Below are 18,988 nucleotides of genomic sequence, written 5' to 3'. Positions count from 1 at the left end.
AAAGCCGTTTGCCATTTCCTTCTCTAGCTAATTTTACATGAGAAAACGGAGGCAAACAAGGTTATATTGTTTTTCCAGGGTCACACAACTAGTAAGTATCTGAGGCCAGATTAAAACTCAGATCTTCCTGACTTTTGGCTTGGCATTTTTTACACTAGACCACCTAGCTTCCCATAGATACTCTTTTGTTTACATATATCTATATATTCATGTGTATTTATGCGTGTGTATAAAAACCATGTATGGATAAGATAAATTGGATATCATCTCATAGTAATGGTGCTAACATTTGAGGGGGACCAGCAAAAAAGTGTCTTGCAGAAGGGTATACTTTTAGCTTAAGTTTTAATGAATCCAGGAAAGCCAGGTGATGTTCTCTGCACTGGAGACAGTGAGTGAAAATGCACAAAGCAGTGAGGTGGGCCTGGGTACCATGATACCTGGACCTTGATTTCTTGGCTGTTGAATTATCCAATTCACCTCTTTTGAATTTCTGCATTAATGAAGTATATTTAACATAGATTTTTGATGGATCTTTATCTCATCAATGTCTTTACTTTCTCTATTGGTTCCTATTCACTTTTAATCCTGTGTAATTCTTATCAATGTACTCTCCAAATTCCTTTATAGGTATCCACCCAAAGTATTTTTAGTATTCTTGATTCCTTAACTTTGCATAGATATGAGCTCAACCCTCTGTTCATGAATTATTCTTTTATTCTTTTTATATCAGCAGCCCACCTCCTTTTCCAGTCATACATCTCTCTGATAATAATCATTTATACTACTTCTCCTGTATAATTTTTTATTGGCGATATGGTACACTTCTCCATTGTCCTTTGTGTGATCTGTAGCCACAATTCTTCATAGAATGCTATATACCATGACTTCAAGGCCTTCAGTATTACCATTTATTTAAAAAAGCTGGACCCTTGTTTTCAGGGAAAGCCTTGGGATCACTAAAAACATTGTATAATTTTCCAAATGCAATCTGGCCCACTCATCTCCTTTTTGGTTCCAAATCAATTCATTATCCATTTTTAGCTATTTACCATAATATGATTTTGATGTTTTCTTTGTATAGGTTTTATTCTTTTCTTGGACTGTCCGATAATTCAGAGCCCACAGGGTTCTTCCTTTCTTTCTTGTTAAATGGGCCAGAGCAGAGTCCATGAGAAAAGAGAAACCTAGTACCTGATAACCCAAGTTTATAGTCTTTTAATTTCATTCAAAGTTTATCTATAGATACACTTATGGATAAACCATCCAACTTCATGAAAAGGAGATAATGAATAAAAGGAAGCCTAGCTGAGTCTTCACATATTTAGAGCTAGATATTCTATGAAAAAGGAAGCTGAGGCCAGAAGAAGATAAGGGATTTTTTCCATAGTTGCATAATTATTAAATAACAAAGCCAGGATTTAGAATCAGGTCAAAATTATATTTAAATGATTAAAAAATGAATTAAAATGTTATCAGGTATTTTTTTATTCTGATGTTCCTAATGTATAGGTTGCTTATTTCAAGTAACAAATACTTATGCTTATAATGAGGGAGGCCTGAGCAGGAAACTGCCCGGCCCTGGAAGTTCAGAACATCTGTAAGCAGACATAAACATATCAAAGTCCCAATAGCAGTATGTACCAGATAAGAACTTAGGGGCCAAGCAGAACCCCGCCCCCCCCCAGCAGAAAACATAAACATGTCAAGGTTCCAGCAATAGTACATACCAGATAAGGACTTGAGGGCCATACATGCTGGGGGGTAGTAGGGATATAAACCTCTACATTCACGAACTACAGTTGGAACTCTGTGCTGAGTCCCCTGGTAAGTACCAGATTAATAAACGACCCTTTGCCTGATTGCATTGTCTATTGGTCTTCCGTGGTGGTGGGTGACAACCCGGACCCTAACAATTTCTAAATCAAACATTTTATTGAATATAACTATAACTACTATTTTTTATTTCAGATAGTGCCCTTGAAGTACATACTTTTTTAAAATTTTTGAAAAACGTTTACCTTATGTCTTAGAATCAATACTGTGAATTGTGGTAGGGCTAAGCAATGGGGGTAAGTGACTTGCCCAGGGTCACAGAGCTAGGAAGTATCTGAGGCAGATTTGAACCCAGGTTCTCCCATCTTTAGGCCTGGCTCTCAATCCACTGAGCCACCTAACTGCCCCAAAGTACATTAATGTTAATAAACAACTGATTAAAAATATCCTTTTGCTAGGTTACAAAACTATCTGTGGTGAGACCAGTTATTCTGATTTTTATTATTGCATTCTATTCTTTTTGTTTGGTGAAATTTTTCAAAAGAGAGTTTTTTTCATTTTCAGGTCTTTTGGAGACTGTAACTTCAGTGCTTCTGCATCCAAGTATGGCTGCCCGACTTGCTGCAGCATGGTGTTTGCGTTGTGTAGCTGTGGCTTTGCCTTTCCAGTTGACTCCATTTATAGACAGATGTGCTGAAAGGCTCAATAATTTGAAGACCTCACCTGAAGCTGTTAGTGGTTACAGTTTTGCAATGGCTGCCTTGTTAGGTGGAGTACATCAGTGCCCATTGGGTATTCCTCATGCCAAAGGAAAGGTAAAATGTAGATTATAGATATTGTCATTAACCATATATATTTGATGAGCATTTACTCTTTGTGACACTAGATTGTACTACAGTATAGCAATAATGATAACAGTTAAAAACTAAAAATTCTAAGAACTATATTTAGGTGCATTAGAAATTTCAATATTTTATTTCAGTCTTCAATATTTATTTTCTTGGGGGTACTCACTCTACCATTATCAAATATAATACATTTAAAACTTAACTCATTATTATCCTACAGCCAAGCTGGTGTTGAGCCTTTCCAAATTTTGAATAAGACTGATTCTTTTACAACACAGATATACATTCTAACCCTTTGCCACCTTGTCAGGACATGTAAAGCTTTTATTCTGCTTGTATATAGCCTTTAAGAACCCACAGTCATGTCCATATTATGATAATGGATAGGAATAGGACTTTAAAATACCCAAATCTCAAGAATTGGGAGAGACCTCAGAGATTATAGAAGATTCATAACACTATATTCTGTTAGTAATCATAATTGACAAATTGGAATGGAAGTTTTATATTCAACTCTGCTTTAGATGTTTTCAAAGATTTCATATATTATATCATTACGTAAATTTACTTGGACTATAGAGCTTTTCTTATAGTAATTATTAGAGCTCTATTTTTGCTTTCATGAATAAAGCTTTTCATTTATTTTATTCTAACATGCCCCCCCAAAAACTGTGAACCATCAATGTTAAGGAATCATAATTTTGCATTTACTATTTTGTTGATTGTTTTCATAATTATTAACAAGAAATTCTTTTGTCCATAGTTGTTGAGGGTAAAGGTGAATATCTTATTTTAATATTGTGATATTCTACCAGCTAGCTTAATTTGTATTTACGCCTTTTTTGTGGGATAGATGGAGGTCAAATATTCTCCTTTTAATAGAGAAATTGGTCTTTATCCATCTCATAATGTGTTTCCCAGCTACCTCCTCCATGGAATCTTGCTTTATCCTTTCAATCTTCATTGATCTCTTCTTCTTCATGCACTTTTGCCACTAATTTGAGTGCTTAAACTGATTCATAGTCTTTCTGTTTGTAAATATCCTATCCTCCCTCAAAGATTTGAAATCTTTGAAGACAAAAATTATCTTATACTTCTTTGTTTCCTCTATAGTAAAGTATCAAGCACAAGTAAGTGCTCAGTACATAATTGAATTAAAGTGACTTGCCTAGGGTTTCACCAGTGATCAATAGAACTGGGACTAGAATATATCAGTGTCTCCTGGCTTTTTGATTTTGTGGTTTTGTTTTCTTACTTGAGAACATGCTAATGAAGATTATATTTGAGTCAGGTGGCAAATTTAGGAAACAATTTTTAAGCACTTATATTGTGCCAGGCTGGGAATACCAAAAAAGACACCCCCAAGCCCCCCAAAAAGAAAAGAAAAAAAAAACCCTGCTATCTTAGTGGATAGAGTTCTGTGTATCTAGAATCAGGAAGATCTGAATTAAAATTCAGCCTAAGGCTCTTACTGACTATATGATCTTATATCAGTCACTTAAACTCTGTCTCAGTTTCCTTAACTGGAAAATAGGGATAAGCAATAACATTTTCCTTTCAGATTTATTGTGAATATTGAATAAGAAATATTTGCAAAATATTTACCCTTAATAAATACTTGTTTCTTTCCTTCCTTCCTTCCTTAGATTTACTTAAAGTTAAAATTTAACATTTTCTTTGCAGATGGTAGTAAGCATTGCTGAAGACCTCTTACGAACTGCTGCTCAAAATAGTAGGCTGTCTTTGCAGCGTACTCAAGCTGGATGGCTTCTACTTGGAGCTCTTATGACTTTAGGTATGATTAATTCTATTATTCTATTTAATTTGGATTTTTACTTTTTCTTGTGAGAGTAAGCATAAAAAAAGTTTAAAATAATTTTTGTACTTCAAATTCTATGGTTTGAGTGACACTAAGAAATAGAAATGTTATATTATTATTACATTTAGGACCAAGCTGCATAAGCATATCGTGTTTCCATCATTAGTTGTCCAGGAAGGCAATACAAAAGATTCAGAAAGTACACAATGCTTGTATTTTCTTTGAATGTTGTTAAGTCTGGATTTTAAAAAAATATGATTGCCAGCAAAGAGAGAGACAAAACTAGGAACTTGAGCTCAGGTATTCTTGTAGTCTCTCAGGATTATTCTCACTTAATATTTTTTAAATCTTAATGATTTGAGGAAAATCTTAAGAAGCAGAAAAATAAAGTTGAGTGACCCAGGTTATCCTTTTCAATATAACTTTTAAAAATCAAATTAACAAAATGCTACAATGAATTATGCCTATCTCTTAGAAGATAGTCTGTTTTGTCAAAGTGATCCAAAGGTAGTAAGTTTTTTTTTTTTTTTTAAACCCTTACCTTCTGTCTTGGAGTCAATACTGGGTATTGGCTCCAAGGCAGAAGAGTGGTAAGGGCTAGGCAATGGGGGTCAAGTGACTTGCCCAGGGTCACACAGCTGGGAAGTGTCTGAGGCCAGATTTGAACCTAGGATCTCCCATCTCTAGGCCTGACTCTCAATCTACTGAGCTGCCCATTTACCCTGGTAGTAACTTTTTTAGAAGGCTAGATTGCTAGATTACTAATGTTTTCCTAGACCCCTAAATTTATGTTCCATGTAAAACTACAGTTGTTATAGAAATAAAACTGTATATATTTTTAGGAAATAACTATTTAAAAAGTTGTTATAAGTATTTATGTAACTAAATGACATAATAAAATATGATTAAGCATTATTTTAACATTTATTTTCATAGTTATACTTGGGTACTAAGACTTAATGGTTTATTATAGTGAAATTCTCTTTTTTATGTAAAACTTTATTAATTTTCCTCCCCAGTATATTAAAAAGCACATTTTATTTAATTATAAAGCTCCTTTTTAAATTGGTTAATATTTTTCTTTTAAAACTAGAATAAACATTGTGGAATGAAGTCTTCAATCAGTTATAAGAATAAAGGTTGACACAAATATTTCTTATATAATGTAGCTATTTTAGAAAATTATAATTTTTATAGTGAAGAAAAATGCATAAGGCAATTTTAAAGAAGTCAAAATAGTCTAATGTCATTTGAAACATGCTTTTAATGTCTTATTTACCTTTTTTAAAATAGAGAAATGTATTGTTAATAATAGTTGATTACATTAAAGGTGAAGGGGTAAGGAAAAGTATTTTGTTAAAAAATTAAGAATAGCAGTATTTTATTTCAAAGCAGGAACTCTGTGGATGCTTAGGACTATTTTAAAATATGCCTAGATTTTCTTTCCTTGACCTTTAATTTACATTATCAGTAGCCATCATTTTGTATTTTATATGATTAAATATATAGGTTATTTTTCTCATTTTCTTAATTAGGTCCTTCTGTTGTTCGTTACCATCTACCCAAAATGTTACTATTATGGCGAAATGTCTTTCCTCGTTCCTTAAAGGAGCTAGAAGCTGAAAAGGCACGAGGAGATTCTTTTACTTGGCAGGTAACATTGGAAGGCAGAGCTGGAGCTTTATGTGGTAAGGACTGAAATTGATTTGGCTTTCAAAAATTATCATATGAGAAGAAGTTCCTTGAGTGAATGAAAGTATCTTTTGATATGTAACAGTAAATTCACTGAGCTCCTGTTGTAATTAAGCTAGATTAGAATTTAACTATTCTTGCTACCACTTACTTCTATCTCTATTTTTGTGGGAAGAAACATAAGTTTAGTGTTCTTTGTTATTCCAGGAGTTTAACTTGTTTATTTGGGTTTATGTTTTGGGGATTTGGTTTTACAAGATTACTCACAAAAGTGAACAATAAGGAAAATTCAATTAAAAAAAGAAAATGTCTTATGCTTAAATATCAAATAGATATCTGTCTTTAAAAATTTTTCTTTTTTAGGTTTCACCAACATTAGAACAAAAATACAACCACAGTTTGTTTTTTCTCACATGATATTGAATACAACTAATAATTTATTCTTTGAGAATTTTTATTTCACTTTTTCAAGATTTTTTAACTAAAAAAGGCCCCATATATGTCCATAATTAATCATTTCCCAGTTTAATTTATTTACTTCCCAAGTTATATTATGTTTGTTTTTTTTATTTAATTGAGCAATGCGGAGTTTTGTTGCTCATTGTCCTGAGCTCCTAACTGAGGATGTGATAAGAAAATTGATGACTCCTATTGAATGTGCCATGACGATGATGTCACAGTAAGTAACAGTTTGACAAATAATGTGCTTTATGAATGGTTTAACCTCTCATTTTGGTTTTGTACATTGACACCATAGAATACATTAAAAAATGAAAAAAGTACAAAATCTAATTTCTTGGCTTAAAATGACCTTATAATGTAAAGAAGAAAATGGATGTAAGTTTGAATGTTCTTAATTTCTTTGGTTAGCAATGAATGTGAATGTCCTGGAAATAGGGACAATTTTTAAATTTTTCTTTCCCCAGTACCTAGCACAGTGCTTTTCATCTAGTAAAGTAGCTGCTTAATAAATATTTGCTGAGATGAAAATAAAATGAAATTATCTTTATTATTCTTATTCTATGGCTTCTCAACTAAACTCTGAAAAAAATCCATCCACATCTGGTTCTTCCACTACTTTTCTCTTTCTCTTTCAAACCTTTTATGTTATGGCTTCTGTTATGGCTCATTATTCAACTACAGTTTCTCTCTACAATGTCATTGGCAATCTCATAATTGACAAATCCTTTTACTTAATGGTCATTCTTCTTGACCTCTTAGCAATAGTGTTTGATACTATTAACCATCTCTTCTTGAATATTTTTTCTCTAGTTTTTTTTTTTTTGTAATAGAACTTTCTCTTGGTTCTCTTCCTTCTTGACTGTTCTTTCTTAGTATTCTTTGTCAGATCTTAAACTACTTCAGGTTCACTAAATGTGGATATCCTAAGTCTGTCTTGATCTCACTTCTCTTTTCTCTGTGTTTTCTTACTTGGTGATTTCAACAGCATCCATTAATGCAATTTTAGTGTCTATGCCAATGATTCCTAGTTTTATAAATTTAATTCTTTTCTGTTTTCTAAGCTCAAGTGTAATATCATGAATTTCAATCCAAATAATTAGTTATCTTCCTCCTTAAACTTATCCTTCCCCTGAACTTTTCTATTACTACCATCCTTTCAGTTGCCTAGGTTCCTAACTTCAGTGTCATCTTCAGTTCCTCACTCTGTCACCCCAGATATCAAATCATTTGCCAAATCTTGACACTCTTCTTTCTCAACTAATATGTGTATCCATAGCCACCACCCTTATACAGACTTATACAACCTCTTATCTGTACTACTCCATTGTCTCCTAATTGGCCTTGTTGCCTCAAGTACTCCACTCCATTATATCTTTTGCACACCTACCATTAAATTCTGCTAAGACAAAAGTCTGATGAAGTTACAATTAACCCCACTTCAACTCAATAAAGTATAATGCCTCTCAGTTACTCCATTTAACATTTGAGCCTCTTCACAACTTGGTCCTTTCTTATCTTTCTGGTTTTCTTACATATTACTCCCTTCCATATATCCCATGGTCCAATCAAATTGCTTAATTGATACTATTTGCTAGTATAAATGACAATAAGAACAATAATAGCAAGCATTTCTAAAACACTTTGATGGGGACAGCTGGGTGGCTCAGTGGATTGTAGGTCAGGCCCGGAGACTGGAGGTCCTGGGTTTAAATCTGGCCTCAGACACTTCCTAACTGTGTGACCCTGGGCAAGTCATTTAATCCCCATTGCCTAACCCTTACTGCTCTTCTGCCTTAGAACCAATACCTAGTATTGATTCTAAGATGGAAGGTAAAGGTTTAAAAAAACAACAAAAACACTTTGAGACTTGCAAAGTGCTTTACAAATAGCAATTCATTTTATCTTTATAATTCCATCTCCATGATTTTGCATTGGCTTTTATGTCTATCGTACTTTACCATCTTCCCTTATTGTCCTTAGATTCCTTCAAGATGGCTAAACATCTTCTATAGAAGCAGTTTCTTTTTATGATTTTTCCCCAAGTTGCTCCTGCCTTCTTAAAATTGCCTTGGGTTTACTTTTTAGGTTATCTTCTATAAACCCTTTGTCTGTCTGCCTATAAATTGTTACCCATTAAGATAAACTCTCTGAGGAACAAGGACTTTTTGCATTTCTTTTTATATTTGGCATTTAGCACAGTAACTGACCTCTAGAAAATGCTTTTAAAATGTGATTGATTGGTATAGATAGTGCAGAAAAAAGAATGTACAATTATTTATTGAATTTTTGCAGTTCTTATATTTCAGATATCTGTTTATAAAATATTTTTGCTAAATTAAGCCACTGTAATTCCCCCTTTTGTTATTTTAGCATTCCATCTGTAATTAAAGCCCATGGAGCTCATCTGAAGGCTAGTGCTGCAATGGTCCGTTTAAGGCTTTATGATATTTTGGCATTGTTACCTCCCAAAACTTATGAAGGTATTTAGAATTTACAATATTGTAATAGTCTATTAATGATTCTCATTTAATATTTCTATATTTAATTCTGTATTTCACACATTCATAATGTGGCTATTTTAGGATTTATGGGAAGAAATAATGTACTTGGCATAAAGGACTATATAAATGTTTGATATAAACTGTTGATGTGTCTTTGTAGAACAAGAATCTTCGCATGATTTTTTTAATTGCCTTGTACATTAAATATATCACTTGAAAGATGTTTAGAATTATTTATTGTGTACTTTGTTTTTGGTTGTTTAAAGAGTTTTGATCAAAATATCCTAAAATTATCAACTAGTGATATTCTTATAGATAATAAAAAGTGGCACTTCCTCATTTCAGTAAGAATTATTTTTTAAAAATTAAGTCATAGTTGCTTTTAGTAATGTGAAGGGAAGAAAATTTACTTATTTAATGCCAGTTGACTGAAGTAGTATTATTCTAGAATAATTTTATTGTTAGGATACTTGTTTGTGGACCATTTATTTCTTTAAAGTATTAAAAGTATTTTTCGCTTTCTAACTCGTAGTTCTGTTTTTTAGGATCTTTTAATGCACTTCTTAGGGAGCTGGTGGCAGAATTTACTTTGACAGATAATTCTGCCAATACAACTACCTCCCTTCTCAGATCTCTCTGCCATTATGATGATAGTGTTCTTCTTGGTTCCTGGCTTCAAGAAACTGATCATAAATCAATTGAAGATCAGGTAGTAGATCATATAATTTAAAATTTTTTCTTTGTAAAAAGGAGATGTCATTGCAAAAGTCATCTTTATGATTTTACGTTGTTACTTAAAAAGAAAACAGACTTAAGATTAACTAAGACTTGAGACCTAAAGGTAACATTATGGAAATTGTTGGTTGAGCTGTATCTCTAGCCCTCGAATTTGAAGAGGTTGTTCCAAATTATTCAGTTCACTTTAGATTTAGGTGCCCTTGATATTATTGTTATTGTTATGAGGTGCCTAGGGGCAGAGACCTGAAGAGGGTGTAGGAAAGAGGGTTTTTGGCGGGCATCTAAGGTCATATAAAGATTAAGATTTGAGTAAGTGGGTAAGTTTTCAATTTTTAACATACACTATTGACAATATTTTAGAAGTTGCTAAAATTTTACATCAAATTGTTTCAGATAGCATTATGATGATATTAATTCTAAAAAGCAATTTTTAGAATCTTGACACAAAAATAAATAATAATATTTTTTAAAAGTCTTAACACTTATTTTTGTTTTTCATACCTTTTACTAACACCCTTTGTTTCCCATAAGAACTTAGAAAGTATACTTCAAAAAGTAAGTTTTGCAAAGTTCTTATATGATTATTTTGCAGCTCCAGCCAAATAGTGCATCTGGGAGTGGTGCTTTAGAGCATGACCCATCCTCCATTTATTTACGAATACCTGCTGGTGAAGCTGTTCCTGGTCCTCTTCCCCTTGGTGTCTCAGTAATTGATGCTTCTGTTGCTCTCTTTGGTGTAGTATTTCCTCACGTTTCTTATAAACACAGGTTAGTATAAATTAGAGTAAGATCAGTTTTTGTAATTATTCCAAATAATTACTAATCTTTAATTGAAATTATTCTAAAGACTTGTTTTAATAAACTAAATACAAATTTCACATCATTTGAAACCATGTAAAAAGCTTTTTTCTTATGAAAAAAATCAATTACAGTAGCTATAGAAAAATCTATCAGAGCAAAAATAAAATTAAGTGAAAATGAAATTTAAAAAAAGAAAGAAAATCTTATCAGGAGGCCACTATTTTGAGGGTTGTCTGTTAATTCAGATGATTTCCATAAAAGAGTTTACTAAATTATGTTCTTTGCTGAAAAAGCTGGTATGTAAAGAAGAACTCCTAGGGAAAGTTTAGCTGATAATAAGTTCAGTGCTATTTTCTGATATTTAGAATTTGTCTTTTTCCATTGCATTTTCTGTTATATACTTTCACATGAACTTAACACCACTTACAGTTTTAAGTTGATGCTTTGCACATTTATCATAAATAATAGCAACTCACTTTTGACACTTTTAATCTAATTGGATTGTTAGAAATTTTAAACTACTATGTGATTAATCCTTGTTAATCAAATGAATTATTTTCTTGCCTCTGACTAGGACTTATTTGGTTAGGGTGTGATAATGAGGGGAAAGTAAAATTATAGGTTCCTCGGATAGGAGAGTTAGCTTTGCCAATTCCCAATACACTTCAAAGAATTTAATCAGTTATGTTGCATATTTGTACTAGTGGTCACAAGGAGCATGGAGTGTATAAGTTTCAGTGGAAATAAAACCATCAGCATTATTCAAAAGTAAAGCTTTACCTGCATTGGACTAGTAGTCTCATCTTTATAAGATAAAGTACATGTTTTTAAAGTACTTTATGATGTAAAGTACAAAGTACAGTACAATTAATTTAAGAAAGAATATAATCAAAATATAAAACTTTTATTTTACTTTCCAATAAAGTTATAAAATATTTTGATAACTACATTTCAATATAATTGATTTTCTTTGTAGTCCTATATATCTTATTTTTTGCTCTTAAAGCTGAAATAGGGTCCATGAACTTTACCTAAATGATCTTTAACACAAAAAGAAGTTTAGGAATTTCTGATCTAGCATGAGCAAAAATAGACAAAAACAATTCTATTTGGGGGTGCCAAAATTATGTTCTTTGCTGAAAATGTCCTTTTTGTTAGAAAAATTTTATTGTAGAAAAAACTTCAAGCCCAAAGAGGTTATATATCTTTTTCACAGTCATATAGCTAGTTACTGATAAAAAGTTGGTATGAGTCTCCTGAACCCAATAAAAATCATAACTCACATATAGGGGCAAGTCCTGGAACTTTATGATAATCCCATGTGGAAGCAGAAAGTTGGGACTGAATGACACCATACCTGTCACCTGTAGAAACAAATTTGAATACGTTTAGATTTGAGTAAACTGAATGGTGAAGGCCTTTCTAGAGAATAATATGGTATTCTTCTTACTGATAAAAGATCTTAATTGATTTGATACCCAAAGCTTACCCAGTATCTTCAAACTTGTCTCTGAGCCATCATGATCTCTGGGGGTGATTGATTAGGGAGTGTCCCATAGATCACAACACATTTGAGTTTGGACCTGATTTTCCAAAGTCTTTATGGCCAGAGTTAGTGTTTGAATTGGTGGGTGGTGAAATGGTAGATGTCAGCCATCTTCTTTTAGAAGTTGGAACTGTCTCATTGCCCCTTAAACAAAATAACTTAAAGAATTTTCCTTGTTCTTAAGCTGTTTTTCTTACTTCAACTTGAGGGATACACAAACTTTCTCCCTCCTTCTAGTCCTCATGTTCATCCCTAGGGTTCAATAAATAACCAAAGTTGAACCTCTTGACCTGAGCCAAAAGCTAAGCAGACTCTAAGGATGAGAGATGAAGATATACTCTGTGGGAGTAACATATATTTTATATATAAGATGAAACATTTTTAAATTTTATTATGGGTATTTTTATGGTTATTCTTTCTTAGCACCCATTAATTTAATATTTTGACTGCTGGTTTGCTCTTAGTAGGAACATGGATATTAGGGCAGGCTTGTTCAGAACCAGATCTGATGACAATAAGAAAGGAATGAAAAAAGACACTCTGGAATGTTATTTATTTTATAATTAGTTCATACTTAAGCTAATTATGTTATCATTTCTTTTTGATAAAAATGAATTTTTACACATCTTCATTTTGATATTACAGATTACAAATGCTGGATCATTTTGCTGAGTGTGTCAAGCAAGCTAAAGGTGTTCGTCAGCAGGCTGTACAACTTAACATTTTCACTGCTGTTCTCAGTGCATTAAAGGTAATATGACCATGAAAAGTATAAGTACTAATTTGTAATTATTAATCTGAATCATAAGGTCATGCTCTTAAATAATTTAATCATGACCAATAATACATTTATCATATACCTAATTAAAGTGTGTTAAGATAAATTGATAGTACTTAAATATTCTATATTTATCCTATATGATTGTATTATAATTTACTTTTAATTATAACAAAATAGGATATCATAGAATAGCTTCAACTACTGAATAAATAAAAAAAAGTAAAGTGGAATATAATTTGCCTAATTAGGCTTATTAGAATAATAAATTTTAAGTTTTAAGGGACCTTAGAGTTCATTGAGTCCAACCCTTTCATTTTATAAATGAGGAAAGTGAGGCTTATAAAGGTTAGCTGAATTGTCTAGGGTCATAATAAGTGTTTAAGGCACATTTTGAACAAATGTCTTTCTATCTCAAAGTCTATTGTTCTATCCTCTCTTATTACTCTAACTCTCAACTACTACTGATAAATAACTTAAATGTCTCATTTTTGGTATGCCTAAACAATTTTTTGCCATTATGATGACTTAAATATAACTTTATGACAAGTTATTTTTGATGTTCCTGCTGGTGATTTTATATTTGCTCTTATTTTTAGGCTGACAACTTTACATATTACATTTGTTACCTTTAAAAGAAACTGCTGGGAGCAGCTAGATGACTCAGGGGATTGAGAGCTGGATCTAGAGATGGGAGGACCTGGGTTCAAATCTAGTCTCAGTCATTTCCTAGCTGTGTGACCCTGGGCAAGTCACTTACCTTCCCATTGCTTAGCCCTTTCTACTCTTCTGCCTTGGAACCAATACACAGTATTGATTCTAAGATAGAAGGTAAGGATTAATAAAATAAATATATTTTAAAAGTGTTTAATTTTTATAAGATTTGATATAGCACTAAATGGTAACATCTTAGATTTGATTTATGGTTTCATTTGCATTCTTTTTTTAAACAAAAAATCAACTGGTATAAGTATTGAAATGTATCTATCTTCTGTGGTTTTTAAGTGATGTCTACCAATCTGATATGATCCAAAATAAATGCTTATTAGAGAGATTCAACTAATGGGGAAAATTTTTAGAAGATAAATTAACTGTGATCCTGTTGCAACCATAGTGATTTTTATCTTTCTGGGTGTAGTATTTGTGCTGCACTTAGTTTTGATGCTTACACACTGAATTTATGTATCACATGATGAGAAACATCCACAATATTAGTTCCTAAGGAAAAAAGACAACTAACTGTAAAAGAGAAAGATAAGTTAAATTATTTACAACAATATAACAATTAGATAATGTTTCATCTCCTCTTCTTTACTTAAATATGCACTACATATACTTGAATGACAGTTATCCTTTACCCTTGGCAATTTTCCCATTTTTTTAAATTGAAAATTTATGGTTTAAATTGGTTTCTTTGTATATTAATAGCATGAATAGAATAATTTAGTTGCCTCATGAGTTAATTGTGCTGTGCTTTTTTGTCAAAGTAGCCTTTATGTATGAGTCAGTCAGTCATTAAGCATTTATTAAGCACCTCCTGTGTGCCAGGTACTGTGCTAAGTGCTAGGGTGTTTCTAGACAGTCCTTGCCCTTGAAGAGCTCATAATCTAATGAGGAATCAATATGCAAATAGTTATCTATAAACAAGCACTATCCAGGATAGATAGAAACTAACCAATAGAAGGAATGCATTGGAATTAAGAGGGATTGGGATCTTCTGGACAATAGCCCTACATTTCAGGTATATCTTGGTTTGGTTGTTTTAGCATTGACCTAAAGTGATATTGTTTGTATGTTTCAAAATGATGGTGAGGTGGATGTTTTTAGGTAATATAACTGAAGAAGAGCCATCTAATGTATATATGTGCATGGTGAAATGTGGGTTGGGTTTTTTTTTCCTATTTAAAATTCCTTTTTTTTTTTAAATTCACATAGGGCTTAGCTGAAAACAAAAGCACTTTAGGACCTGAGGAAGTCCGCAAATCTGCTTTGACATTGGTAATGGGTGCTCTTGATAATCCAAATCCCATTTTAAGATGTGCAGCTGGAGAAGCCCTTGGAAGAATGGCTCAGGTGGTTGGAGAAGCAACTTTCATTGCCAGAATGGCTCAATATAGCTTTGACAAGTAAGTTTTTAGTTAAGAAACAAGTTTTTTATATAGACAGAGATAATCAGAAAAATCAAAAATTTTAAAAGGAGCCATAGTTTCTCTACAATATAAGAAAAGCAAATGGTAATATTTTCATATTTCCAAAATTAACTGATTAAACCAGAGATAGAGAGATATGATTTGTATGTACTTTAGGTGGGGAGGAAAATTCATTGATACATAATTTAATGAAATATACTAGATAAGAGAGAATGAAGGAGTCTTATGAGGTGAAATCAGTTAACATTTATATTTTTGCCATAACAACAGAGAATAGAGGCATAAATAATTTAAAATAACAAAAGCACCAAAAATAATTTGTATTTGGCTTATAACAGGTTGTAGGTATATATGATCTAGGAATTAATTTTAGAATAAGGCTACATTGGAAACTGTCTGGCTTATTCATCTTATCCATGGACATTTCCCTAAGTTATCTTCATCCTTCACTCTTCTTGATCTTAAAAATAAATCATAGGGGCAACTCAGTAATATAGAGAGTCAGGCCAAGAGATGAGAGGTCTTGGGTTCAAATGTGGCCTCAGGTATTTTCTAGCTGTAAGACCCTGAGCAAATCACTTAACTCCAATTGCCTAGCCCTTACTACTCTTCTGTCTTGAAACTGTTACTTAGTATTGATTCTAAGATGGAAGAAAGGAAAAATATGTTATATTGAAAAGAGCATTGTACTTGCAATTGTCAATAGATATGTATTTGAATCATACCGTCAAAGTATCAGTTCTGTAACCATAGGCAAATAAATTCACTTCTCTGAACCTATTTTCCCATCTCTGAAATGGGAATCATACTTGAAATATTGATTTCACAGAATTATTGTGAGGACAAAATGAAGTATTATGAAAAATGTTTTGCAAATGTACTGCATAAAACATATCAGCTATTATTGGAAACAGAAGAATGAGTCAGTGTAGTGTACTAATTGCACTGTACTCAGGAATTGAGACTCATTTCCAATTCTGGTTTAAACACTGCTAAAATTTTTTTTATTTTAAACACTGGTTTTAAAACTCTGTGATCCTAGAAAAAACCATTTGACCTAGCCGGTTTTCTCATTTTCATATATATGTATATATAATATTATCATATATGTTTTATATATATACATATATAAGAATTATACTATCTACTTCTCAGGGTTTCTGTAAATAAAGTCCTTTGTAAACGTTAAAGCATTATATAAATATAAGTTATTATTAGTGTGTGGAGTGTAATCTTGGGGGCTGTCTGCACTAATACTAACTAATATATGTCAGAGGATAATCCATGATTTTAACCCACACATTAGGGAGCTAGTAAGATTACATTCTGTTGACAACTTCTGATAATTAACCTTAATTTCAGAAGTATGACAGTATAGTGTCATTTTACCCTGACCAGAGTTCAGAGAACTTATAAATAAAAAATAGGACAATTACTTAGTCATTTGGCATTATATGAGTTGTTCTGGATAAATCTATTTTCCAGATGTTTGGAGTATTAAATTCAGTTTCAATTTTACCTATTAAAAATGGAAATCTTTTAAAGTTATATTTTACATCTTTCTCCCCATAATTCATTGTCACCATTTTGAACATCAACTCTTATTGTGCTGTAGATGTAACTATGGAAAAGATATAGGACATAGGGCTTGACAGAGTACCTAAAAACTGTTCTGAAACTTGCTTTATTGAATATATACCTGATGTCAATTTACTTGTTGGTCATTTGACTCTCTCTTATAAAGATGAAGTGATGTACCATTCTGTGGAAACCAGCTAGGTAAGTTGCAGTGGATACAGTGCCAGATTTGGAATCAGAAAGTTCAAATGTGGTCTCAGATACTTACTAACTACATGACCCTGGGCAAATCACTTAACCCAGTTTGCCTCAGGTACTCATCTAGAAAATGAGCTGGAGAAGGAAATGACAATAGTTTACTCCAGTTTCTTTGCCAAATGGGGTCTTGAGTCAAATATGACTCAAAACAAATACTATATTTAAGACATCGTGCTATAGGTGGGTAATACAAAGACAAAAATGAAATAATTGTTGTCTTCATGGAGCTTACATTCTACTTAGGTTAGGGTATGGGTAGATATACTATATGTATAAATAAGTATAATAAAAAAGAAGTATCAAACAGGGCTTCACTGGGTTGTTTGTACCTTTAACTGAGCCTTAGATTAAAATATGGATTCTAAGAAGCAGACATTATAAGGAAGTACATTCCAAGCGAATGGATAGCTCCTACAAATGCACAGCGGCAGGATGGAATATTGAATAGTCTACTTTAGATTAAAAGTCAACTGCATAGAATGTAGGGTATATCAATAGTTATAATAGACTTATTAAAGTGCTTTTCAGTCTCTCAGAGTAGACTTTGTAGTGTTTGAGATATGGTGCAATCAATGCAATGTCCTCTCCAAACATCAGTATCTGGAAGTCCTCACTACTTAAAAGGCATTCCTTTTCCATGTGATTTTTGTTGTTGTTGCATTCTTTAAATATATTGGTGAATCTTTGATTTCATTGATGTGGGTTTGCCCTCTAGTGGTCGAGATTGTAACCCATCTATACTTTCTTATTCTGTGGTATTCTAGTTTATGTCATCACATTAATCCTTCATAGTGTGTAGAGTGGAATCTTGGGGTTCTGTACCCCAAAGTCACTCTAATGAGAATACAGGAGACTTGATAAGATTTTGGCAGAAAAATGCAGCCTTTATTAAAAAAAAGGGAGAGGACAAGGCCATTGTTCTGAGTGGTCGACCCAAAACAATGTCTAGGGGTTTACAAGTGAACTCAGAATTCATAGGAAATTAATACAATTCTTCTCTTTATTCACCCACCACCTGTGTATGACAAAATGTCTATGTATATTTTTCTTTATCTTGTCCTAACCTCCTTAAGTTTCTCAGTGTTCTTCAACTTATGAGAGCATTCCTTAAGTCTTTCAGACTGAAACATTTGGAACAGGGAGTTAAGACTGTAACTTTAGGTTCAGGAAACTTTGGAGCTGTAATTTTCCATCACCACCTAGCTTCTAACCTCTTTAACCTTTTGAATCCTGACTATCAGAGATATTAGGACTCTATAATAACATAAAGGGGAAAAGGGGATTGGGGTTGGCCACATTAGAAAAGAGTGCTAATTAGGATGATTAAAGGTGTGTGTGTGTGTATTTTATGTATTAAAAAAAAAAAAATATATATATATATATATATATATGGCCTGGAGAGAGGGGGTTTCTCTATTCATTGTAAGGAGAAATAGGTATCTCTCTTCTGAAGGGCACCTAACTTTCACTCATTTTCTATAGGAAGTTACCAATCTAAAATCACTAATACTAGCTAATATATGCTGGAGAACAATACATCATTTCAACCCACACAACAGGAAATCCACCCAACATACTGATAATTTTCTTCTGTATCTCTTGACATGGTGTGATATCTGGAAGTTCCAGATCATGTGACCTACAAAATGGAAGACAAAATATTTTCTGTTTAGTAAAAAAAAAATTAAAATATAAAAAAAGAAAGTGTGTACCAAAGATAGAACAATTGTAATTGTCTTCCCAGGCCAAGAAAGCCTAATAATCAGTCTTATACATTAATATTAGTTAGCTTTACCAAAGGCTTCTCTACACTCTTCTTAGCAACTTTACTACTGCTGCAGTAATCTGGCACACCCTAAGTTTGCCACTATCCTGTGGCAGTAAGCAATAAATTGCAACTTTGTCTATTAATGTGCAGAGAAAATGGGTTATAAGAAGATGGGAGCATACTCTGCCTGTGGCAGCCATGCTCAAGCAGGATAGAATTTGGATAGCATATCAGTATCCAGCTGTAGTTAGTTCTTTCCCTTTAGAAGTCACT

At 32.5% G+C, this 18,988-nt stretch overlaps 1 protein-coding gene across 2 annotated transcripts in view; it reads left to right on the top strand.

Moving 5' to 3' along the window:
• The window catches only part of HEATR5B (HEAT repeat containing 5B), a 147,087-nt gene that overhangs the window by 26,847 nt on the left and 101,252 nt on the right, over positions 1–18,988 (top strand). For both annotated transcript variants that reach the window (XM_007476089.2, XM_001380840.4), the window contains 9 exons: positions 2,341–2,591; positions 4,308–4,419; positions 5,979–6,131; positions 6,715–6,814; positions 8,968–9,077; positions 9,644–9,807; positions 10,429–10,604; positions 12,829–12,934; positions 14,897–15,087. In XM_007476089.2, coding sequence (XP_007476151.2) covers positions 2,341–2,591; positions 4,308–4,419; positions 5,979–6,131; positions 6,715–6,814; positions 8,968–9,077; positions 9,644–9,807; positions 10,429–10,604; positions 12,829–12,934; positions 14,897–15,087 — 1,363 coding nt within the window. The remainder of the gene's footprint in view (positions 1–2,340; positions 2,592–4,307; positions 4,420–5,978; positions 6,132–6,714; positions 6,815–8,967; positions 9,078–9,643; positions 9,808–10,428; positions 10,605–12,828; positions 12,935–14,896; positions 15,088–18,988) is intronic.

This window comes from Monodelphis domestica, chromosome 1, assembly GCF_027887165.1.
Source record: "Monodelphis domestica isolate mMonDom1 chromosome 1, mMonDom1.pri, whole genome shotgun sequence".
Taxonomy (NCBI): Eukaryota; Metazoa; Chordata; class Mammalia; order Didelphimorphia; family Didelphidae; genus Monodelphis; species Monodelphis domestica.
Note: the sequence above shows the minus strand (reverse complement) of the source record. Positions and strands in the feature narration are given on the sequence as shown.